Below are 26704 nucleotides of genomic sequence, written 5' to 3' on the forward strand. Positions count from 1 at the left end.
TGTACACACCTGTTTAATTATTTTCCGATAATCATTATCATAAATAAGCTGAAATAACCCCACCCCTTGGTCAACTTGTATAAAAGATCCTCAGCTCTCCTAAACCATTAAGCAGCTGTCAGAGGTGTCCAACAAAGCGCTGAGGCAACAGGAACGGAAACGATGACTCAGGTTACTCAGTCTTTTTCACGCAAGAGCATGTCCAGCTCCAGCTCTCGTCCCTTCACCTCCCACTCTCTCACCGGTGGATACTCCAAGCGCATCGCCGTCGGTCGTGCGCCAAGTGTCTACGGAGGTGCGGGGGGCTCCAGCGTGCGCGTCTCTTACGCACAGAGCAACAGCAGCGGCTTCGACCTGGGCAGCGCGTTTGGCGGGGGTGACAATGGCTTCGGTATGGCTTTCAACGAGAAATCAACCATGCAGAACCTCAACGACCGTCTGGCCACTTACCTGGAGAAAGTGCGCTCCCTGGAGAAAGCCAACGCGCAGCTGGAGCGCCAGATCCGTGAGTGGTACGAGAAGAGAACCCCTGTCTCCAGAGATTACAGCCACTATTACGCCACCATTGAAGATCTGCGCAAAAAAGTGAGTCATTTTATATTATAGAGTTATATATTTTATATTATCCAGTGGAATAAGTTATCAGGGTTCTTATCAAAAGGAAGATATCCGAATTAAAATCTCAAACTTTTCTCAAACGATTTACATATTTTAGAATATATATATATATATATATATATATATATATATATATATATATATATATATATATATATATCACTATAGCTAATAATCAATTCTTAAATGATCAGATAACATAAAAAGTAATATATTAATATAGTAACTGACATTACAGAATATGTAAACTGACTGTATATATATATATATATATATATATATATATATATATATATATCACTATAGCTAATAATCAATTCTTAAATGATCAGATAACATAAAAAGTAATATATTAATATAGTAACTGACATTACAGAATATGTAAACTGACTGTATATATATGTATGTATGTATATAACCAAACATTTTGCCAAACCAAACATTTTGCACTGCCACAATGTCTTAGACATGTATTTATATATACACATACATGCATACATACGTGTGTGTATGTATGTATATATATATATATATATATATATATATATATCAATATAGCTAATAATCAATTCTTAAATGATCAGATAACATAAAAAGTAATATATTAATATAGTAACTGACATTACAGAATATGTAAACTGACTGTATATATATGTATGTATGTATATATATATATATATATATATATATATATATATACATACATACACACACGTATGTATGCATGTATGTGTATATATAAATACATGTCTAAGACATTGTGGCAGTGCAAAATGTTTGGTTTACCTTCATAAGCTTTATTTGAGTCTTAATTCTTCATCTGTTTGTCTTCAGATCTGTATCGCCAGCCAGGACAATGCCAGAATCATCCTTCAGATCGACAATGCCAAACTGGCAGCCGAGGACTTCAGAGTCAAGTAAGTACAAACAAAAACCTTCAGCTTTAAATTCCCTCCTTTAAAATCTCTTTTCATGAAGTTGGTATTGATTTTAATATCATATCCCATACTGGTTATTAAAACTTGCTAGAATTTCCATGCATAAAAAAACATCTTATTAAACCAGCAAACCAATCTAAGATGCTTTATTTCTTCAGCAGGATTTCCCCTTTTTTATGAGTTTGTTAATGTCACACCCAAAGTTTTAACACTTCAGTTCATCTGAATTCCCATCCTAACCATTGCTATTCTTGGCGGCTTCAGGTACGAGAATGAATTGGCCATGCGCCAGTCCGTGGAGGCCGACATCGCTGGTCTGAGGAGGGTTCTGGATGACCTCACCATGAGCCGCTCAGATCTCGAGATGCAGATCGAAGGTCTGAAGGAGGAGCTTATTTACATGAAGAAGAACCATGCAGAGGTGAGATCAAAAACCAATTTTGGCCCTCCAGGTAGGGCAAACCTGGTGGAGCAAGGCAAGATTTTTACCCAATAATCCAGCAGGCCAATAATCTTCTCTAATCAAGTGTAATTTTATTCATAATGCTAGTCCTGTAAGTACTATAACCTGAGGCAATGGAGTTCTTTGTACTATGTTCAAAGCATAAAGGTGTGTTCATATTTCTAGAACTGTTTGGTGAAATCCAGTAATTCAAGTAGAAATCTGCATGATTGAGTTTTTTGTATTCAGTTCAGCACACAGATTTAGCTAATTTCTAAGTTGGCCATGTGAATCAATTCATCGCACTGACCAACAGAAAGCTGCTTGTTTTTGAAGTGACTTCTCTGTGAGCAGCGATTCATTCAACTGCTATGCTTTTGACAACAGACCTCTTTTTGCCTACAAATTATACTATTTCTGTGGTCACATAAGCGAATTTTCACCTTCAAAGACAGGTCCATGGTCCATCAATAATGTATAAAGTAGAGATGGATAAAGTACAGCTCACACATAAGTCACTTTCAAACCAATGTGCATGACCAATTTGAAAGATCAAACTTTTTTTTGTTCACCTTTTCGCACACATTCCTATTGGAATGATCGATTTTGCTAGCAAAATTTAGCTGAGTGACCACAGCTTAAAAGTTAAAGTTCACACAAATCAATCTCCAACAATAGTAATTCCCACTTTTCAATCCATTCTCTAAAAATATGCAATGTATGAAAAACGATGTGTATATCATTGATCTGTAGGAGCTCGCAGCTCTTCGTGCTCAAATGTCCTCCAGCAGCGTAAACGTGGAGGTTGACGCCGCACCTCAGCAAGACCTGGCCCGCATCATGGAGGAGATCCGTCACCAGTATGAAGGCATCACCGAAAAGAACCGCAGAGAAATGGAGACCTGGTATAAGGGCAAAGTAAGTGCTCTTGTTATGAATCCAGTCTGCGATAGCCAACCCGTACACAATCAGCTAGATGTTGACCTCAAACCTCTTTCCCCGCAGTTCGACGAACTGAATAAGACGGTCACCACCAAACAAGAAGAATTCTCAATGTCCCGCACTGAAGTCAACGAGCTCAGGAGAACACTGCAGAACCTGGAGATCGAACTACAGTCGCAACTTAGCATGGTAAAAGTCTCTCTTTATCTTTCAAATTAAACATTCAACCACTAGGGGAGCTTTATTTGATCTAATATATATATCAACACCCCTAATTATAATCCTATGCTCAATGTCTACTAGCTTTGATTAATAATATAAAAAAGAAAACATTTCCTATTAGCTGCCTCTAGAGGGAACAATTTGATATGCATAGTCCCGCCCCCTCACCGTTCTTCTATGGTTTATGATATTACAGAAAGCGGCTCTTGAGGGCACACTGGGAGAGACCGAGTCACGCTACAGCCTCCAGCTCAACCAGTTGCAGGTCGTCATTAACGGTCTGGAGACGGAGCTTTCTCGGATGCGAATTGACATCGAAAGACAGGGCAGTGACTACAAGCTGCTTCTGGACATCAAGACCAGACTAGAGATGGAGATTGCCGAGTACAGGAGACTTCTGGATGGAGAGGACATTCAGTAAGACTGATATATATATATATATATATAAGTAACCATATTGTCTTTCTAAAGATCAGAAGAGTTGTTTGAAATTTAATAAAAACCTTTTGTGTTACAGGAGACAGACAATCAAAGTTGTAGAGTTTGTAGCTCCTCCTCCTCCTCCCCCCAAACGTAAGTGTTTTTTGTTTTAAATTAAGAAAAAAAATAAAATATACGTTGCATATAATAAATGTATTATATTTTAAAATATAATTATATATTAAAGTAATCGTTTTTTTCTTCTCCAGATGAACCTGTGATTACCAAGCGCGTTCGCACCGTAATCGAAGAGGTGGTTGATGGGAAGGTTGTTTCTCGCACAGAGGACGTTGACATCATGTCATGAAGAAGTAAAAAAAAAAAACATCAACGAGATGCATAAAGTCAGCATGAATTAAATTAAGTTGAATGATCCCTTCTACACCTCATGTGAAATCCTAAGAAAAATAAAATAAAAAAAGACAAGCTGCGAAATGAAATGCGTTTGTTCTTTCATTCTTGGATGATTGGAAGGTCGACATTTATCACAAACAACACTGAAAAAAAGGAGTTTGAGCTGTATTATATTTGATTTGACGTGTCACAAGCGCCAAAAGACGAGTCAGCTTATTAAGCACATTTTCAAAGTTTACGCCAGTAAGAAACAAAACGTTCTGTACAAAAGACGTACTCTCTCTCTCACAGACATTCAAACACAACTGTAAACAAACATGACATACAATTTCCTCCGTACTTTTCTGACATTTTAAAAATGCACTAAAACAAAAATAACCACAGTTATCTTTTCAGAACACTTTTAATATATAACATTGTATTTACAAATATTTCACATATGACACTATGTAGTTAAGAGCCCCCCACAGGTGTCCGATTTTTGACAAAATGTTCAACATAAATAATTAAACAGCATATTTTCCCCCATCACACAATAACAGTATAAATTCTACAGTAGCACAGCTGACTACCACAGTCAGTTGCAAAGTGCTGTCCTTTTTTCGTTCGTTTTTTCCTTAAATACAAAAATACTACCACTTCCGACGCAACGGCGGTAGTAAATTTCTAGCTGCTGCGCTATAACGACGTACACTGAAGCAAAATCGGCTCACATTCAAAACGGTGGGCGGGATTGGTCCTTGACGCCAAATCGTTTGCGCAATGGCACTGCAAAACATCGTACATGGGGGAAATGTTCGTAAAAATGTTCGCAAACAATTAAGATGGTGTCGCATTAAAAACTTTATATTTCTCTATAATTCATAGGTATCCTTTCCCTTCAGAATGAGAACTTCATGTTTTGCAAACTAAAATCTCATGTTAAATTCATTGATCATTATGCATTTGTAGAATTTTGCACTTATGGTGAATAAAACGCTAAAGTGGCCAATGTGTTCTGTAAATGCCATTATCTCTACAGCCATAGCAAGTACTAAATGAACTATGACCACCTTACGAGTATATTGCATGTAATAGCTAACGGGTAACTAGTTAGAGAAGAGGAGATATGAATGAGAATAAATAATGATAAGCAGGATTTTAACCTGTGTCTTCAGAGAGGGGAGCAGATATTACTACTCAACAAAGAACACAATTCTAAATCTGAAGGTATATTGGCTTCTTGCAGTAGAAGTTTTGAAATTTTGGTTGTAAAAATGGAAGAAAATTGGTAATTGAGACTATGTGACGATCTTTATGCTGACCAAAGAGAATCCAAGACTAAATCGTATGTTAAACGATTAGTCTGCGTACATACTCATCAAATTGAGTATGCAGTTTCCGCCATGAAGCTAATGTGAAATTCACAGCTTTAATTTCTAAATAAAACGCTTCAAAGATCCGGCAAACATGGATCTGAGAGCAGAACAGCTGCCTGATGCATATTTAACGATACAAAGTCAGGCATTTTACGCACTATACGTAGCCTTGCAATAAATAGCGATTAGCCAAAGCGACGCACCAATTGGTTTTAGAGGCAAACAGCTGTGAAATTTGGCAGCAAGACACATCTTCACCATGGCTCATTTTCAAGGCAGCTGGTGCCTGATAATTTCACTAAATTTAGAGAGAACCGTAATGATACCATGGAAACTGTATAAAGTATCGAAAGTACTTTACGCAAGTCTAAAGTACCTTGCGAATAACCTCAAAATCTTCAGGGTAAAAACGAATGAAAGTGTCTCAATAAAAGCTTCATCGATGGACTGCTTTTGTTTGACGATAAAAAAAATAAAAAATTTAAGTTAACGATTTAAACAGGTTTTAAATGTTAAAACAAAACAGTCACTGTCAAGAAAAGATAATGGGGCGAGCACCTGTTGCTTTTAAGTCAACTGTTAAAAAAAACAACCCAAAAACAAATAAATAACAAGAAAAATGTAAAATGCTGTCATTAGTTGCAAGAGTTAATTCTGACATGGACTGTGGCTCATTTCAGCTTTTGGCACGAAAGCAAAAGCTCATTTCTTTCTCCGACCCAAATAATTAACGTTATTATCAGTACCTATAAATCAATAACCTGATACTGTGTTTTTTTCTTTCGTAAAAATGAAAAATCCCCTCAAGTCATTGTTTGTCGCTGTAAAGTGCAATAGTGCTTTTTCGTCTGTATTCTAGCTTGCAGGCAGTCATGTCCACTGCCTTCCAGCAGGGGGCAACAGCGAGCTGAGCGCAGATCTCACAGGCAGTAGTTGTAAATCACAGAAGAAGCTCAGAAACGCTGAAGGGTGGTGTTCATTCTTCCTTTTCGACCGGAGGCTCAGTCTCGCATGGTTTTACAATCTCCTCTTCGTAAACTTTCAAAATCGCTTCGCAGACGAAACGGTACTGGCTCTGCAAACAAACAAAAAGGAAATGAAGTGAAGCTGCATGATAAAAACTATGTATACCAAATCATTCAATGCCATTTTTGAGAGACTGTATCAAGATTTGTAGCATCGAATCTTCGATATTTATAAACTTAGAGTGAGATGTTTCATAGCAAGTCAACTATGTAGCTCATGTTAGAACCTTTTATTTTGGATAAAAACATCTGACAAATGCATAAATGCAAATCTGTCCTAAACGTTAATTGCCAATTAAATGGCCTCTTCCTGTCTAACGGGCCTTTTGTACCGGGTAGTTCTAGGAACTTAGTTCTAGGAATTAGCCACCAGGGTGATTACCCGATAATAAATGTTCCTCTAGGGCCATTTTTCCGATTGCCTTTGCACCGCAAGTAGGAACTCTGAAGCGAGTTCAGCACTAAAGCGGCACTATGCAGGATTTCCGTTTTTGTCAAACAGCGACCCCTAGAGTCGCTGTAGAGTACTTGTATTTAACGTTACTGTCGTAAATACCACTCACGCAGAGCGTCTCTGCACTCACGCCCTCTGCACTTTATAATAATAAAGTAGCCTACCGCGTTAGGCTTACCTGAGCCTAAATGCCAGATGACATCAATAAAGTTACATGTACGTCGCATTATTTCGTAACAATGTCCGTTATGATGTTGTTCGACATGATTATTGCAAATGTATCATAGTTTGCAAATTGCGCTCATTTACACTATTTACAACCTGTAGGCTTATTTATGTCCTGATAATTATGTGAGATATTGACAACTGTTCTCATGATAATTGCAGGAATCAACTAACAATGAAAGCCTGACTTAGTGGGACTCTAGTCCGGTTCCTCGCGCTGTCAGATTACTCGTTCTCTAGACTCTTCCGACCGTGCTTTCTTCATTTTTTTCGCCATTCTGAAAACGCAGGTCCGATGTTTACTTGTGTCGAGTCAAGACGGCCATGATTCAACCCGAAAAGAGTCATATAACCATTCCAATAACTCCGAAGCTGTTCAGTAAAGCTAAAAAAACTGCATAGTGCCGCTTTAACAGCACCATCTAATACGTTATTAGATAGAGCTGTTATACAAAGAAAGTAAACACTACATAAAAAATTATTAGCGTTTGCCATGTGATTGATGCCCAATGTCGCTATCTGAGCAGAAATACATAATCGTATTGGATTTTCTCCTTAGCATTAAGGTTGAAAGGTCACTGTTTTCCATGTTTGTGGAGTAAAGATATAGGCTATAATCTGTGTGTGTACACTGATTGTTTTTTTTAAAAAGCGGGTGCTAGTCTTTCACGTGTGTTCTGCCAATCAGCGTACACTAACGTCCCTACTCTGAAGTAGGAGCTAATTTACATTTACATTTATTCATTTATCCAAAGCGACTTACAATTGCTGTGATGTCAGACTTACAATATGTCAGAGGTCGCACGCCTCTGGAGCAACTAGGGGTTAAGTGTCTTGCTCAGGGTCACATTGGTGTCTCACAGTGGATTCGAACCCGGGTCTCTCACACCAAAGGCATGTGTCTTATCCATTGCGCCTTCACCACCCACCATTTAGTCCCCTCAAAAGGCGTTCCTATAACTAAAATCCTTCCCAGTTCCTGTGGTGCGAACACGCCAAAAAGTGGGTTCTTCCGCCATTAGTTCTAGGAACTATAAAAAGTTTCCTCCAGTTACGAAAGACCCTTAAGCGAGCTGTTCTTCTGCGTACTCACAGGAGTCTGGATCATCATGGCACGCTGGTCTCTCATGGCTCTCACGAGGTCTAAGGGATACACCGACTGACCATTCTCTATCAAACACATGGCTGTCTCCATGGTGATAAGCACCCCGGTGCGACCAATCCCGGCGCTGAAAGAGAAAGGGGTGGAGTCAATGAACAAATCATGGTGTTTTTTTTTTTTACTTGTAAGAGTTTCTGTCAGGACATTTTCCAGGCCTGACCTGCAATGAACCACAACAGGATCTGGAGCGTCGGCTCTTTTGCTGCGAACTTGACTGACAAAGTTCAGGAAGTCCGACGAATCATCTGGCACGCCGTGATCGGGCCACGCCAAGTACTGCATCTGACAAATCTGCCTTTCTTCTTTACTCTGTTCAAACATCCATACAGACATTAGCACACAGGTTTATTTACATTAATAAATAAGGAACATTTGAACAGATGTGTCACCTCGAGGTGTGTAAGAGTCAGATCTCTGAGCATGTACGCGGAGTTCCCTTCCTCCGACACGCATGTAACCTGGAAACATCCATAGGCGCCACTTGCGGAAACATTCGGCCAGTATTGATGACATTTCACCTAAAAGGGAAAATATGCAAAATACCATATAAGACAAGATCATCAATAGAAATCAGAACATTGTTCTGACACACATTTTGATAAGATTAAGACAAAAAAAAATTCAGCGTACCAGAACCGATTGATTTTTTCATGACTTCTTTTAACTGTATATTTTGAAAGTAAGTTTGATAAGGTAACCTAAAAGTTTTATTATTAATTAAAAACATTGGGTTATACCACATTGGTGTGTTGGCTGATGGTTCCAAATTGCAATGTAGTAGATCATGTACCTTCCACCAAGCATTCATGGTTGTATTAATAGTTTTATTGTTTTTATAACCCGGGAGAGTTTTTATCAATTTATCTATTAATGGTAAAATTACAGAAATTTTCTAACATTTCTTAAAATATTATTGGTTAAATAATAACTCATTAACATAAACATAATTTTTACCAGCTTTATGTGTGTGAATACCAATTTTATTGCATAAAAAAAAAAAGAATTCATACCCTGCCACGTTCAACTTGTGTCGTCAGCATGACCACAAGGGTGGCACTCTGTTCCCACACCATCTGCCAAAAGTCAGAGCATGTACCAGGAAGTGGCCCTTGGCAGGCAATATACCGCTTTACTTCACCTTTACTCGGGACTTCCATCTGAAAACACACAAATATATACAGATTACCACTCTCGAAGAACAAAACATTACCAACATAACTTCAAAAGAAAAAAACATCTGAGAAGAATGCTCACATTGATGAAATTTGCATTGATATAATCATCCGTCCCCTTTAATACAACTCGAGTGGTGTCATCTGTGTCACAAAATAAACTGTTATGAACATCCAGCTAATCATGAAAACATTTCTGAGTCCAACACAAACACAAGCTGTGCACTCACATGGAGAAATGTCCCGATAGCGGTTCCTGGAGACGTTTTGTGGCAATCTGGCGCATGACATGGACATCCCAGGACGTTTCCTGTACAGTTGCTATAAGAGTACAACACATATTTGCTATCAAACAAATTTTTTGGATAAAAATAAAAAAAGACAATTTCTGCCTATATTTATTAATTTTATTAATATTATTTACTGTATGTTATTGTGCAACATTAGCATGTTTCATTCACAACCCATTTATTGTTAATAAACAAGCTAAATTAAGCTTTTGGTTAGTACAAGTTCATGACATAAAAACAGTAAGCTCAGCAAACAGGAAATAATCGAGACAGCCGGAAAAGAGCAACAGGAAATAATGTGACTAGAATGTGATTCAGCTGACAGCCCAGTGCTGCATTGTTTGTGTGTGTGTGTGTGTGTATATTAGTGCTGGGCAACGATTAAATCACATCCAAAATTATAATTAGTAATTAATAATATATACATGCATGTGTATTTATATGTACAAAATAATTATACACAGTACACACACATATGATGTAAACAAACTTTTATTTTGGATTATATATATAATTTTATTTTAATTATATATATATATATATATATATATATATATATATATATATATATATATATAAATATTTTATATATAAATAACAATAAATAATTTTTCTTAGATATATACATGCTTGTGTATTTATATATACAAAATAATTATACACAGTACACACACATATAATGTAAACAAACTTTTATTTTGGATTATATATATAATTTTATTTTGATTATATATATATATATATATATATATATATATTATAATTAAAATATATAGTAATTAATATAGACATAGATAGATAGATAGATAGATATAGAGATATAATGATATATATATATTTGAAAAGTGTGTCAGCTGACTTACATCAAACTGCGCATGCACGGTACCACTGGAAAGACCGTCTTTCAGCAGCTGTATTGAGAACCTCAAACTATCAGCCTCGGAGTGGCTCTGCTCTAAACCGGACGTCTCGGGAATGTACTGGAAATCTGGCTCCAGATCCAACTTCTCCTGCTCCTCGTCCACATCATAGATGGCTAAAGGAAAAGGAAGGAGAGAAAGTCAGAGTATAATTCTTGACTATTAAAATTTGAATTTTGGAGCTCCATCCAGGCGGATCATACCATTGGGTCTGACAAGCAGGATGAGCTCTCCTGATTGGTCCTCACAGCTGGCCTTAATTAGCAGAACCACGTCATCGTGAGTGTGCTCTGAGATATCGCGGCCATTAATCAGCACGACCTGGTCGCCCTCGTTGAGGCGCGGCATACACATATCAGCCTGAGAGAGGTCAAAGGGCACAGATGAAGGGTTAGGGTGAGAAAAAGTCAAGAAATCAGTGTGATTTCTTCAGAAATCAAGAATTCAACATATGTTCAACATTGAATTAATGCTTTTCAAATGACAAACTGAATTCAAAATCGTTCAAACTTTAATATTCCTGTCTGAATGGATGCAGTCAAGAATCATTCATCATCAGGCTGAGGTGTGCGATTTTAATAGGACACATACATCACCTGACATTAAAAGAAAACAATCTGATCTGAATGTGACGCAAAAACTTACCGGAGTTCCTGGAGCAACACGGGACACTATGATGGGCATCCTCTGGTCAGCGCCACCCTGTGGATGAAGAGGAGAATTATTTAACTATATATATATATATATATATATATATATATAAAATTGAAAATATTAAAAATGAATGAATTAATTAATATATAAAAATACATACATTTTCCTTTACGTAAACATACTTTACATACATACATTTTCCTTTACATAAATACATAAATATTATTTTATACACATAACACATAAATTGTAATTTTTATATATATATATATATAAAATTACAATTGAATATACAATATATTCATATGAATTAAGCTCTTATAAAATTGTAATTAAGATAATACTTTAAATATACATAAAAACATAAAATTCATATTAAAAATGTATATTTATAAAATAAATAATATATATTCTTTAAAAGAATATTTAAAACAGTAATTACAATTTTAATAAATACACTTAAAAAACTATATCTACATTTATATATCTCTTTTTCTATCTCTCTATCACACATTTATATGCACACACACATCACACTTGATTGCTATAGTAATGAATACATAAAGGTTACTATATATAAATATATATATATATATAATATATATATATATATAATAAAAAAATTATGCACTATTAAGAATTACTTTCAGTTATTTAATTTTATACTCTATTTATTGTATATTGATAATAGTCTTTTTCAAGACAACATTATTATTATTATTGTAATAATTTATTTTTTATAAATGATCATAAATTGAAGCAAGACCTTTGATAGCACACTGACAGCATGTCATCTCATCTGCTATTCATCTAAACATCTATCTGTTAGACAGATAAACATCACCCAAAATATGCTTTATAATGTACACATTATAGACATTCAGAATTTGCATTTACAAATTACGACATTCGATTTTAGCTTGAACAGTGTAATCATTAAGCTGAATGATCAAAAACGCACCTTAACGTTAAATCCAAATCGTCCGTTTTCATCCGGCCTCATTTTAATCAGAACAAGGTTGTCATGAGGCACGGCTCCGTTCTGTTGAAACAAAGACAATATGAATCAAACAAACCGATACGAACAAACACATGTAGTGTGAGTGTGTGTGATAAGACAGTTTTCCCCACCATGCTCTTTCCCGACGACGCAGGTACATTGTATAATTCACTGAGGTGGTCGTCCAACTCGTGCTGAGACTGTGATCTGCCATTGTGGGTCAGAGGGTCTTTCCTGGACTGTTTTGGAGGCAGAGCGGGCGGCTGCTCATCAGTCGTGACATCGGGAGACCTGAAAAAACAATAATGCAAAGGTGAATGACTGAATACATCACACACTGCATTTGTGGGGTCAGGGCTGGTAACACCAAAGAAATGCATACATCAAATATTTGACTATCAAAGTGACTCAAAAAAATCATGTAAGAGTTCATGATTTGTGTGAAAGAGTATTTGTGTATAGCGCCATCTATTGCATTTTTAGAGAAATAAACAACACATCCCTTCTTATGCCACATTAGTGCCATTTAAAGTCACCATAAAACCAAAATGGACAATTCTAGTTTTTTTTTAATGGAATACTGCAGTATTTATTATAAATAATTTATTTATATTTATTTATAATAAATAAATTATTGTTTTAAATTAATTTGCTCTCATAATCTTTAATCAAAATTAATTCCCCTCCCTCTTGCAGCATTTTTTCTCTTCTCTGAATATGAGTTCACTGGCATGAGGGTGGGACAAACCTGTCACTCACATGAGATCGACCAATGGCAAACCACAACCATTCAAGCAATTCCATATGGACAAAATCAAGACCCGCCCTACACTTTTCCTTGTTCTAGAACCGGTATCACTTGTATATTTCACGCTACTTTAATATAGAGAGACTGTGGAATCTACGGATGAATAATTAAACAACATTTACAATTTTCATAATACAATTTTAATGTACCCATGTTTAAATCTGGTAGATAAAGATAAGCAAATAAATGTGGTTAAATTTTTCTTCTATTTACATGAGCATTTATATACATTTTTTCTTAAACTAAAATCTATAGATTTTATCAATGTTTTGGTACTTAAGTGGATGTAGGCATCACAACATTATTAATATTAATAACTACTCACTTTGACATTAATAAGTGATGAGAAAGTTGAATAGTTGCAATGAATTTTCAGTCCTTTACTATAAGAAAACTCTAAGAAACAGTCCTCGTAAAACTCAAATGTCAACAAATATCAAAAATTTAATATCCAATATAGGCTTATAAATATCCGATACAGTTGGAAACTTTTTTTATACTTTATTATAGCGAAAGTAGAGATGTGACAACATTTGATCTTTGACTTTCTTACACATATTTCACTTATGAGCCTTTCCTAAATTTCTCAGTAGTGCACGATAACCAATTTCTAGAGCCAATCGTAAACTAGACACAACTTAAATTCTCTCCTCTTTCCAAGTCTAAAATTTGACTTTTTCCCAATCTCAGTTTTTTCCATGACCGTCCGTGGGAACCTTGCCTGCAAACAGGGATAAACTGAACTGTAAACCATCCAAGGATCATGGGTAAGATGATCTGATTCCCTCATAATCATTTGCCTACTTTTCATAGAATGCCGTAGCCTAGGCAACAACGGTGAATTATGTTCTGTAAGTAAGTAGCAGGAGGCATGAGCAGCGCTGTATATCTGCTGGGTGTTTAGTGAAGATTTCCAACAATTCATCAAAGCTCGCAGTATTTGCATACCAGGCGGAGAGTATTAAGACCCGGGACTGTTGCCTCAGAGAGAAGCCATGTTTGTGTTTGCGCGCACACACACACACACACACACACACACACACACACACACACACACACACACACACACACACACACACACACACACACACACACACACACACACACACACACACACACACACACACACACACACACACACACACACACACACACACAAACACACACACACACACACACACACTCATGAATGCTCAGATTTCAAGCATGAAAGCCCCTCTGCTCTGCAGTCTACAGACAGCGCTCAGCTCCCCGGCCTCCAAACATTTACATAATAAAAACAAACGAGGCAAAAAAAAAAAAAAAAAAAAATCACCATTAAAACGAAGACCAGGATCGTTTCAATTGTCAGGCTGAAGGGAGAGACATCCGATTGGCCGTTTGTGTTTAAATGTGGGGTGTGACATTTGAATGTGTCGAGTCGAAAACGCAACGTGACAGCTAAATAGACTAAATGAATAAAGGGTTGGTGCTAGATAGCGTACAGTTTTAGGTCAAGTTTCCTGATCCACTTAACATACAAACTTAAGACTTTGTATTGAAGAAAATGTCAACTTTTCAAATGTTAGGACTGTAACAACTAATTGATTAAATTGCTAAATTAAAAATAAAAAGCTATTATTTGGGTCTTATATTGAAACTATTCGATTTTTCGACATTTTTCGACTATTCGAAAAATGTTTTTTTACGAATCATTAACTAAACTTGAAGGCTGCAATAACTAGGCGATAAACTAAATAAGAAAAAATAATGAAAATTGCTGAGAAATGTCACTAGCGATTAACCAACATTTTATGCGTAAAACACAAACTTGCGCATTTAAATTTAACGCAATAGTTTGCGCAAATTTGTTTTTACTTCGAGTAAAAAAAAAAAGATTAACAAAACATTAGGAACGCAAATACTTAACAACTAAATGAATAAATTTATAGCGATAAATGTAGTCGAAAAGCAAGTCATTTCTTTGAGCCAATAAAAAATGAGGGCAGCAAAAACTAAGCAATAAAATTCCATAAAAAACTTTTTAAAAAAAGAATGTCAATATCACTTAATTATGCTTTTTTACTCACTTTGTAAAAACTTGTAACATTTATATTTTAAACCCTTTTTTGCATAAAATAAACAATTTTGTTTTACAATTTTCCAATATAATTTGCCAAATTTATGCAATTAATCATTCAATCAAACAAATAAATCAATTAATAAATCATTTTTTAAATGGTTGTTAGTAGCACTAACTTTTAAAAACTCTTAAACTCAAAGAATTTTCAGCTTTTAAAAATATCTAACAAAAACAATCTAGCAATGATGTCATTGTCATATTTGCATACTGAATTTTGATTAGTCCTTACTTTCTTCCATTTATAGCATACTGAATTTTGATTGGTCCTTACTTTATTCCATTTATTTGCATACTGAATGTTGATTAGGCTATTGAATTTTGAATTGGACTCTTGATTAGTCTTGATCACATTTCACCAAGCAAGTACAGGAATTTCATTTCACATTCTTTCAGGTCAAAAAAGAGATAACAAGCACGACTCATCTTTAAATAGAACATGAAAACTCTGAGTCGAAGGTGTACTGGACAGCCTTGATTCGGAAATTCTGACATTGCGAAACGAGATTGGTGGCACGATCTGAGAAAGGAAAATGTGTAAAGCGTGGTCACAGCTCATTCCAATGGAAAATAATGTTGGGTTCACCAGTGTGAACTCAATAGGGCCTGCCACAGTAACATACTGAACTGTGCCCACCACAAAGCTCACAGCAATTTCCACTAGCTCGAAAACTTGCCGTTTCTCAAACTAAAACGCGTGTGAAAATAGTGTTTAACTAACAATGCATCATTTCATCAGAGACATGTGGTCACACGATATTAAACCTCAGGTTGCCAGCGAGAGTGTGCGTCTACAGTGCAGTGCTAAAATAAGAACAACATTTCACAGCGGAAACTTTGATGACTCAAATTGTGTCAGTCCAGCCCTTGCGTGCTGAAAACACATCATTAAGCAGATCAAAATCTAGAATTGTGTAATCTTTGAATACAAATATCACAATTGTTCAACTGCACACAATATAACTAAAGGGGTAATTAATAAGTGACCTGTTAGAACTTTTACAGGACATGCAAAGCAAACAAATACAATTCGGTTGTCAAACCGAGGCAGCAAGTTTTAGCATCATAAGATTTTGCAGACGAGCAGTACTGGAGGAAACATTCAAACACACTGCCAAATGCCACGACAAAAAAACCCCTCAATATGTGAAGTTGATAAAAATCATTATGGTTAAAAAATAATTTAAGACAATTGAGTCATTGAAGAGGATGAAAGTTTGTGATAAATAGATGGATGTCTTATGTAAAAAATATTACTAGTGCTGTCAATCGATTAAACAATTAACTAATTAATCACAAACTTTTCTGTGATTAATCGAACCTAACATTAGAGACTTTAACCCTTTCCCTGCCATTGACAAGTTAACTCATCATTTATGAGAAAACGCTTCCCAGCCAATCAGGAGTTATTTCCGTGTTATCACTGTTATAAGGTAGGGGGTGCTATTGCTCATCTCCAGAACGAGAACAGAATTTCCAGACCAAAACACAGGCAAAGAAGAAGCAGAAACCAGCAATCTCATATGCAAGAAGATGCATATGTAAAATAACACGATCATCAACAATAAACAGCATATAAATTAAAATGGCCTTATGTTACTAGAATTAAACTGATTTTTTTGTTTAAAAGCAGAGACTCTGTTATTTCTTTTGATATATATTGCATTTTTAGATATTCATACGACAAAAAATTCTGGGGGCCATGAAAATGACCAAAAACGCTGCTGTAAACTGGCAATTTTTTAAATAATTGTAATAATTTCACACTTAATCTCCCAATTAGGGCTGCACGATTAATCGAAATGAAACCACACGCGATTTGGCAAATTATTTTATGCGCAGCTTGTCAGTGCAGCACGGCTCTGTGATCAGTACTAAATGCTGCTCCATCTAAACACCAGAGGGCGCTCTCACGCAGACACGCCAAGTACGCCCCGCCGCAGAAGTAGACGACACACACGTCATTCCAGGAAATCCCTATGGGAATCATACTATCGCTGTAGCTGAATAAACAGAAGATTGAAATGCTTTGATTGATTTATTAAATGTTGTCTTTTGTTGGACAAGAGGTTCAAATGCTTCTCATGTTTGGAAAGATGTTTGAAAAGATGTTTGAAGCGTGTTGCTTTTTCAAATGCACGTTATAAGCGACTCAAACTCGCAGTGATTTCAGATGGAGCAGCATTTACTACTGATCACAGAGCCGTACGTCACTTACAAGCTGCACATAAAAACATATCGCAGCCTTTGAGATTTAAAAAATCGCAATAATCCAAATCGGTTAAGTGCGATTTCCATGTTAATTGTGATTAATCGTGCAGCCCTTATTTCAACATTACGTATTGTAAACTATAAATTTGCATGTTAAATTGAATGCAATAGCTTGAGTTAACATGTTTTTCTGAATGATTTACAAAATGTTAGGCCCAAAAAACTTGGCAATGAATCGATAATTTATAGCAAAAAACATCAAAAATTAACAAAAATATAGACTGTTTTTACGCTAAAACTTTTTTGCACAAATTGTACAAGAACAACATGCTTTAAAAAAATACTGTAGATAAAATTTGCCAATTTTACTCTAAGATTAAGATTTAATTTATATTGTTTTATGACTTGGAGGCTCTGGCGTGCTTGAGACAAAAAGTTGGAAACTCACGGTGTCGAGTCCAGGCTGATGCTGTTGGCCTGCGTGGAGGATGCAGACTTGTGATTGGTGAACGTCTGGCATGGCGAGTCATCGATCACGTGATCGACTAGGTGACCGATGGAGGACGGCCTGACCCGCGCGCCCTCTGTGGTAAACACGGAGTTACTGCTGAGGAAAGATACAAATTAAAAACTTAAACTGTGTAAGTGAATGAACCTACATATTTAGAGAAGTTTGTTCTTGTGTGAACTCACTGATCGGGAGAGTCCGGCGGAGAACGGTTCGGCAGACTCTGAGTCTCGAGTCGGTCGTCCGAGAGGGAATTCCTGCTGACGGTCTCCCAGTCCAAACCGCTCATCAGTCTCCTGACCAGTGGCTTGCTTGGTGACCTGGAAACACATTCGATTCACAAAAGATCATTTATAATGCGACAACCTGCTCCATCCACCAGAACCACATTGTATAATTCAATTTCCAATGTAAAACAAGTTCAGAATTGTTTGCTTTTGATAATATTAGGACCACTACTAATGTGACATTACTTAGCATTGACATATATGTAACATACATTATATAACTGTTAGAATTACGATCTTTATATTATCTTCTATAGTTACTATTTTTTGTAAGTGAGACAGTAGTTCACAAACAAACTTTCTTTCCGGTTACCTTTGGTTTGTATACATTCAAATCTTTAAAAAAATTGTTCGTGTAAATTGTAGTAATATTTTGAAAAAAAAAATCAACGTTATTTGCAGTTCGTAAAGCAACAAGCTTTACACATTCTAAAGTTTTTTAACAAAAACTTTTAAAGCACAAAAACAAACTATTTTAATGTGTTTCCTGTTCCTACTCCCAAAAACCATGAACATTTTCTAACAAAGTGCCTTGTAACATACCTCAAAAGTAGATTTTTCACAATTTTGCGATTTCATAGAATTATGTAAAAACCAACATTGCACATTTTACACATTACAATACATCAGAAAAGGTTCCAAGCAACACCAACATTAGTTTACACAAAAATACTCTTTCCTGTTATGATGTTTGCATTTTTTTTTTACTTTTTCCAATGAGGAACAAACTAGTTTACAAAGAAAATTTTATTTTCTGTAAACTTAAGTTACTCAAGTAATGATACTAAACGACTGTAGTAGCACTAAACAAACATTAGTTTACAACAAACCCTGTTTCCTTTTGCCTAGTTCATACACATGCTACTCCGAAATGCCTTAAAACTTTTTTCTCAAAAGTTACTTAGATATTGTACAATTAAGAAATACTACGAAAAACGTTCCCACTTTAACTCAACTCTTAACATTTACATAAACCAACATGGAACATTTGACACATTTTACAATGTTTTTTCGCCCAACAAAAATACCAGAAAAAAATCAGTAGTTAACAAACAACTGCTTTTAGGTTACGACCTTCATACACATGCTGCTTCTAAAAACCGCAAATATCTGGTAGTCTTTAGATTGAGCCGTTCCTCAAAAGCACGAATATCGTATACTTCAATGAAAACAGGTTGGCGTAGACAAAAAGAAATACCTCCTATGATGAAACATAAACCGTAGTTTGATTTTCAGCCTCAGCATCTTCGAACAAACGCTGCTCTCGAAAACAAATGTCTGAGTGTGTTTTCACAAACATGTGCATGACATGCGCACGCCCTTCACGGTCGTGTGCTTCACAGCCCTGCTTATACTTCCTGTGTTTGGGTGTCATTCTGAGAACATCTGACCACACGCCGACAAACACACACTGACACTTTAACACCACAGGGATCAAAATGGGTGGGATGCAACACACCCAAACACACACAAATCGGCACATACTATCAAACAGATGTGATGTATCAAATTTTCATGTTGTGATAATTGCTGAAGCTTGTATCACAGTATACGGTTTTATCACGATATTGAAATAAGTTGAAATAAGTCATACTATAACAGGTTAAATAACTTTCTTATAACAAAAAGAACTCTGAACATTTAATACAATAAAGCAATACACAAAAAATGTATAAAGTAAACATGTTTCAAACAGATTAAAGTGCAGAAGAATTATAAGGAACAATAGGTAACACTTGCAATAAGGTCTTATTAAATGCATTAACATTAACAATGAGCAATAGCTATATTGGTTACAGAAGTTAATCTTTATTAATGTTAATTAAAGAAATACAACTTATTTTAGTTCGCGTTAGCTCAGATCCATTAAATAATAGTTACAACTTTTGATTTGAATAAGGTGTTATTAAATTCTGAAATTAACATTAATTAAGATTAATAAATGCTTAGAAGTATTGTTTATTGTCAGTTTATGTTAACTAATTCATTAACTAATGTTAACTAATATAGCCTTATTGTAAATTGTTACCTATATATTAATGTTATATATATAATAATTCGTAATAAATAATTCTTCACGGTATTCTGAAGTGCCCACGATAACAATATCATGCATGTTCGTAATCATGATATAACGTATTACCGTATATCCGCACGCCTACTAACAAATATAGCTGATATAAACAAAATCTGCAGTGTCGTGAGCCAGGGTTATTAGAATTAACTTAACCTAAAACAAACCATTTTTTGTTACTTGAAATAAACTTATTTTATTTCAGTGAGTTGCCAAGGCAACGTTTCTTGATGCTTGATACTAAAAAACTTAAAAATTTATAAAATAAATAGAAATTTCACAAAAAAAAACTAATACAATAGACAAACATCAAATGACTAAAACTTTAATTAAATGTACAATTAAAACGGAAAATATTAAAATAAGAACTAATAGGATATCAATAACACTGACGTTAACAAAGACAATGGTTGGGTAATACTACCGCATAACATTTAGTTTTCAAAAACTCTACTTACATAATGCATATTACACTTACACAGTGTTCCCCCACCCCCTCGTTGGTTAATAAAAAAAAAATTTTTACCGTGCAAAAACTCTGTTCTTGATGCCTCGTTCCTTTCCGTACTGTACAGATTGTGCCTCAGTCCTACCACTGCAAAAGAGCCAGAACATAGTGTCACTGCCGACTCTCAAATCTCCATTTGTGCAGGAATCAGGAGAGATAGCCATTCAACAGATGACAAAATGACTTACAGCTGTGACCACAACCAAAATATTTCTAAGGGTAGGCAATATTAAAGAAATAAAACATACCTTTTTTAGCTTTTCGATTAAATTCAGTATGATATTTTGATATTTATGCATTATATATTTATTTATACGTACCTCAATATTAAGCACACTTAAATTTTTAAAAATGTGTAAAACTGAACATTTATGAGGGTAAAAAGTGATAGATAACTAATAGCTGAACCAACTCAGAATTCATTCAGATCATAGGAGCCGATTTGCACGTTGCCATACTTGCAAGTCAGAAGACAAGGAGAAAAGAATAGCAAAATAATTTGTCATTGGTTTAGCATGAAATCTAAGGTGGAACCTGTACACCGCAAAAAATTATATCCTTCCTCTGCATTTTTGTCTTGTTTTCAAGTATAAACCTTATTAAATCAAGATACATTAACTTAAGAAGCTATTTGACATAAGATATTAAGACTTGTTTTCTGAAAGATTAATCACCAAATTAAGTGAGTTTATGCTTGAATCAAGAAAAAAAATGGGGTCAGAAAACTAATCTTGTTTTACCTTTTTGAATTAAATTTATTTTAGACTGATTTTTTTGTCTTATTTTAAGCATAAACTTAAAAAACAAGACTTCATATTGTAAGTTATTTAGATTTTTAAGTAAATCTATCTTGATTTAAGATTTTTCTTTGATATTTGTAATTGAAAACAAGACAAAAATACGATTTTTACAGATTTTTTGCATGAATTTAATTTTCCAAATGCCATTGCGTGCTCTTATAATCCACTACACCCTAATAAACAAACTCTTCTAACATTCTCACCAGTAGCGGAACTTGGATCCGAGGGTGAAGTACTGCAGAAAGAGATTCCTCTCAGGAGGGACGGGTCGCTCAAGTCTGAAGAACGTGTGATGCTCCACGCAGGCCTTCCATAAGTTCTTACAGGCTCTGTAGTTCATCATGTTGAAACCCAATAAAGACTCTCTGTTCTCAGTCTGTGACGCAGAAAAGAAAAAAGATAGAGGAAGACGAGAAAGAAGGTTTGGTGAGCTCATTGTATTTAGAAAATTACAATTTCAGTAGTTAGTACCAATACCAAAAAATCTTCGCAATTCAATTCCAATTTCACTACTACAGCCAGAGCTGGGTAGTAACTGATTATGTAATATGGATTACATAATCAGATTCCAAACATTAAGTACTTGTAATCAGATTGTATTACATTTTATAATATTCATAATCAGGTTTTTTTTTTATTGATTACATCATTTCGCTTATATATGTTTTGGAAACCCTGATGTAATGTAATGGTCAATGCAATTCATGTTGCTGATGCAAAGAATAGAATAGAATTTCAATCAATTTGAATTTTTATATCAATATTGTACAAGATTATCCTATCAATGTGATAAACGAAGTAGGTCAAAAGTAATCTAAAAGTAGTCTGATTACCTAAAATGTGTAATGTAACTGACTATGTTCCTAATTTGAATTTTCATCATGTAATTCGTAATCAGTAACAGACTACAATTTGTAAGTAATCTAAGGTAAAGACAGATTTCAATTAAATGCAAAACAATACGCCTAAACAAATACATACCAGTTCTTTTCTTAGTTGTATAAAAAACTGTTTCGATTTAAAAGATATTTTTACAATTTTCAACCTGAAACACAAGAGAAAGAGAGGGAAGGGGACATAAAAGATGTTTCAAATGAGAATTTGTATCCACAAGCTTTCAAATGTGTTTATTTCAAAGAAATTCCCAATTCTAAAGAAATGTTCAGCTAGAACGACCCTTACCATGGAAAGTGGTTGACTCGTACCCTGTCTTTATAGACGGAGATGCCGGCAGACAAAACTCCCATGTAAATCTCTGCGTTACAGTGGTCCTGAAATCATGAAGAGTAGAAAACCATAAGGATGCAGTTTCCACGGCAACATCAAAACCATTTTGTTTTAAAGAGTGCTTAGACTTTTGGTTTGCTTAAGAAGGGATGCTCAATATACGGGCGACCATTTCGTTATCAGCCGATAATGACAGATGGATAGATATGAAAGAAAGAGAGATATTCTTATAATTTTTTTACATAATATAAGTGGTTCATTATATTTTCTATTAAATGTAAAAGGGTTTCTGGCTTCTCAAGTTAAGATACAGTACACAGCATGAATTATAGCTTACAAATCCCTTTTCAGAATTTGCTACAGAATACAGAGGAACAAAATTAAAAACCCAGCAAATTATTAAACCCAGCAAATTAGATATTAAAATATTTTATAGTGATATTAATCATCTAACTTTTTGTAAGCTAATAACCTAATAAGAGAAAGTATGAGAAAAGTACAGTACACAGCATAAATTATTATACCCCATCTGAACATAACATAACTTTAAAAAAACAAAAAAAATAAATGTGTTAAAAATAAAAAAAATCTGAAATTGTTGTGTTTCAGACGGGTGTAATTATTCATGCTGTGTATTGTATCTTAACTTGAGAAGCCACAACCCGTTTTACATTTAATATAAAATATAATGAAACACTCAAAATTGACATAATAGTAATTCACAGGATAATAACAAAAACTCTTGCTTATTGATATAAATGTAATTTATCTTTCATCCAAAGCCCATGGGTGAAATTAAGTGATGTCCCATGTCAAGTGAATTACAGGTCATTGGACAGGCGTCCAATCACAACTGACTTCCGGAAAAGGGGAAGTAACCAATGCCATTTGAGGTTATTAAAACAGTAAGTCCCGCCCCTCGACTGCCAAAAATAAAAGTGTTCGAGCGAGCAAAAGCAGCAGGCGAGAGAAGATCAAGCGCGAGAGCGTGGGGAATGATCATGCGCGCGAACGAGGGCTTGTATTGCGTTCAGAGGAGATATCATGACGAGCTCGCGAGTTCTCGTTTCCTCGTGTGTAGATCTGTTATCCTCTCGCGGTAGTCATTTACCGCATGTGCAATTTTTGAATGTTTATATACAAGTTTTACTTTAGTGATAATTAAATAAAATTTGATTTGAATAATTGATTAGTAAACAAACTTTATTTTCCATTTTGATTTCCAGCTGAATGAAAACTTTAATTTCGCTTTTAGTTACAGAAAAAAATAAAATAATAATTTCGGTGCAATACTACAATATATAGAATGACCGAATAAACAATAGATCGACCAATAAAACAGACTGATGACAGAATGAATGACAGACAAACAAATTAAAACTTTATATTTTAAAATTAGTGGGCAAGTGGGCACAAAACAAGGCTCCATGCCCTGTTAGTGGCACCAGATATCATTCAAGCCTCTAGTGTTTGTTTGCAGTACCACATGAAACAATAGGGGTAGCAAGTGGGGTAAGACGGGCCGGTCACTCACCCGAGCATAGTGCAATTCCACGCCGTACAGCTCCAGCGTCCGCGCAGCATTCAAGTAGTTAAACTCGGACTGAGCTGGTGTGAGTCCACTGCGAGAGAGAGAGAGAAGAGAGACTCAATCTCAGAGATCCACAAACAATGAACCGCCTTGTTCCACAAATCTGCCCGTGTGTGTGTGTGTGTGTGTTCAGCTGTGACCCTTTGTTCCTCCGTCTCCACTGACACTCAGTTAAATATAAGACTCTTTAACACACTGGAGGATTTCATGGACATGTCTTACTTGTGCTCTTGGTGAAGTTTGGCGACCTCTTTCTCAAAGTCCTGCGGAGGGTTGGGAATGAAGCTGTACTCAGAGAGGTACCCAGACAAATGTTCGGAGTGACTGTAGTCCCCCAACTCAGCTGAAACACAAAACAGGCCAAGAAACCATGTGTGTGTGTATGTGAATGTGAGGCACAATGTGTCTTTCACCCTTTCATAGAGTCAGGCTTCCAGTTTCCTCACAGAAGCTACTGGAGACCCCTTAAAATCAATAAGAATCAAAATTGACACCATTTACTTTTATTCCCTAATAAAATCAAAAATTGGCTGATACTGATAAGTTGATCGTTTTTATCAAAAACATTTGTAGGCAATAACCTAATAAAATGAACAATAATTAATAATAAATAAAAATCTCGACAAAACCCCCACACTAAAACTAAAGTTGCAAGTACATTTATCTCAACATTACAATTTTAAGCATTTAACAATTTTGTAAAATTTTCTCGTAAAAAAAACACCAAAACTTAAGTTGCAAGTACATTTATCTCAATATCATAATTTGAAACAATAAACAATTGTTTGTACAATTTTCTCAACAAAAACAGTAAAACTAAATTTGCAAGTACATTTATCCCAGCATAATTTGAAGCATGGAACAATTTTGTACAATTTTCTCAACAAAAAAAACACAAAAACAAATTAAATTTTCAAGTACATTTATAGCAACAAACTATTTTGTATAATTTTCTCAACATAATTTGAAGCATTAAACAATTTTATAAAATGTTCTGGACAAAATCAACACTAAAACTAAAGTTGTAAGTACATTTAACTTAAATTTGAAGCATTAAAGAATGTCTGATGTTCATTTAGCAGCTATTAAATTATTAGTTTTATTAATTATTAACTTTAAGTCAGCACTATGAAAAATAGCACTAATACCCAATGTTGTAAATACAAAAGAAAAAAAATCATATGTACCCTTAAAAAAATTAAAAGAAAAAAAATTTAATGAATATATTAAACTATAAACTATTAAAAACAGAGCAAACATATGCGATTTCCATACAATAAAAGAATCAAATGTAAGCTGTGCTGTGTGTAACATGACTGGCAACTACAAAATATTGTTAATCATGCAATAATCAACCACATCTTTGAGTTTTATTACTGGAAATGGGTCAGACAAGGACAGGAAAGAGACAAAAGGCAGATCATGAACTATTTGGCAAACTGTACAGCCTTTGTGCATCCTGTGCGGACGGTTAGATCACCAGCCAAACAAAACCACAGGTCAGAGAGTCTGCAATCAGTTCCTCAAATTTGCGTCATTAAAATTGATGTTTAAGTATGATGAATGGCAAGTGATATACTTCGCACAATACACGAAACAAAGATACAAAATACAGAAACAAAAATGCACCTCATTACATTCGTTTTTTTATTTGCCAAAATGTCAGAAGGCATTTCAAAATATCTGTCAAAATTAAATTTAAAATTAGGTAAATGGCTGCTATCATGCTCTATTGATATTGGCACTGAAAAACCCATAGGACCACTAATTGTTAATGCATAAATAATCTGTAATACTTACCCTGAACTGCATAAGAAGCCAAAAGAACTGCCGTGTTTTGTGGGCAAGGAAGCCTAGCAAAGAAACAAATCAAAATTGTCACATGAGATTGGCTTTGAGAGGGAAAATTATACATTTTACATGTAGAACATGTATCCTTACCTGCCGCTCAGAATATCCTGCTTCAGTTGCAAAAAGTACAAATATCTATGATAAAAAAATAAATACAAAAATCACAAACAAAATCACTGATACATACGTAACGATCTTCCAGAGAGAGAAAATGTGTTATTTTTTACGATATACACAGATTTAATTTATATGATTTAAGTTTTATTTTTACTTTTCATATGCGTAGGAGTGTAAAAAAATAAAAATAATAACTGTACCTTGTGTATTCTTCCTGTAATTTACCAGGGTCACTCACAAAAAACTTCACCCTGAACCTCAGATTATGTGGGGATGGCCCTGGAAATTAAAAATAATTACAAAAAGAACATTTTACTCTGATACATCATACAAATAAAAACCTTCAA

The 26704-nt window shown here is 35.0% G+C and overlaps 2 protein-coding genes across 4 annotated transcripts in view; one reads left to right on the forward strand and one right to left on the reverse strand.

Moving 5' to 3' along the window:
* The first annotated feature begins 45 nt into the window (after positions 1-45).
* krt97 (keratin 97) lies at positions 46-4082 on the forward strand. Its single transcript, XM_077226120.1, has 8 exons — positions 46-585; positions 1453-1535; positions 1821-1977; positions 2752-2916; positions 3004-3129; positions 3359-3579; positions 3680-3735; positions 3852-4082. Exons 1-8 carry the CDS (start codon positions 163-165, stop codon positions 3947-3949), a joined length of 1329 nt encoding a protein of 442 aa, XP_077082235.1. The 5' UTR covers positions 46-162; the 3' UTR covers positions 3950-4082.
* Positions 4083-4385: 303 nt separating this feature from the next.
* ptpn4b (protein tyrosine phosphatase non-receptor type 4b) overlaps positions 4386-26704 on the reverse strand; it is a 36253-nt gene continuing 13934 nt past the window's right edge. For 2 of the 3 annotated variants that reach the window (XM_077226110.1, XM_077226111.1), the window contains exons 5-27: positions 26558-26636; positions 26331-26375; positions 26190-26242; positions 24612-24732; positions 24333-24420; positions 22754-22842; positions 22553-22616; positions 21775-21947; positions 20790-20858; positions 18088-18222; positions 17843-18001; positions 12388-12547; positions 12218-12298; positions 11248-11304; positions 10806-10962; positions 10546-10718; positions 9623-9713; positions 9475-9536; positions 9231-9377; positions 8610-8738; positions 8381-8529; positions 8152-8287; positions 4386-6429 (exon numbers count right to left, since the gene is read on the reverse strand). In XM_077226110.1, coding sequence (XP_077082225.1) covers positions 6331-6429; positions 8152-8287; positions 8381-8529; positions 8610-8738; positions 9231-9377; positions 9475-9536; positions 9623-9713; positions 10546-10718; positions 10806-10962; positions 11248-11304; positions 12218-12298; positions 12388-12547; positions 17843-18001; positions 18088-18222; positions 20790-20858; positions 21775-21947; positions 22553-22616; positions 22754-22842; positions 24333-24420; positions 24612-24732; positions 26190-26242; positions 26331-26375; positions 26558-26636 — 2516 coding nt within the window. In that variant the 3' untranslated portion in view covers positions 4386-6330. The remainder of the gene's footprint in view (positions 6430-8151; positions 8288-8380; positions 8530-8609; positions 8739-9230; positions 9378-9474; positions 9537-9622; positions 9714-10545; positions 10719-10805; positions 10963-11247; positions 11305-12217; positions 12299-12387; positions 12548-17842; positions 18002-18087; positions 18223-20789; positions 20859-21774; positions 21948-22552; positions 22617-22753; positions 22843-24332; positions 24421-24611; positions 24733-26189; positions 26243-26330; positions 26376-26557; positions 26637-26704) is intronic. The other variant, XM_077226112.1, reaches the window with a different exon arrangement.

Source organism: Siphateles boraxobius, unplaced genomic scaffold (genome assembly GCF_051911475.1).
Source record: "Siphateles boraxobius isolate OS27281-9 unplaced genomic scaffold, OSU_SipBor_1 13, whole genome shotgun sequence".
NCBI classification, from domain to species: domain Eukaryota; kingdom Metazoa; phylum Chordata; class Actinopteri; order Cypriniformes; family Leuciscidae; genus Siphateles; species Siphateles boraxobius.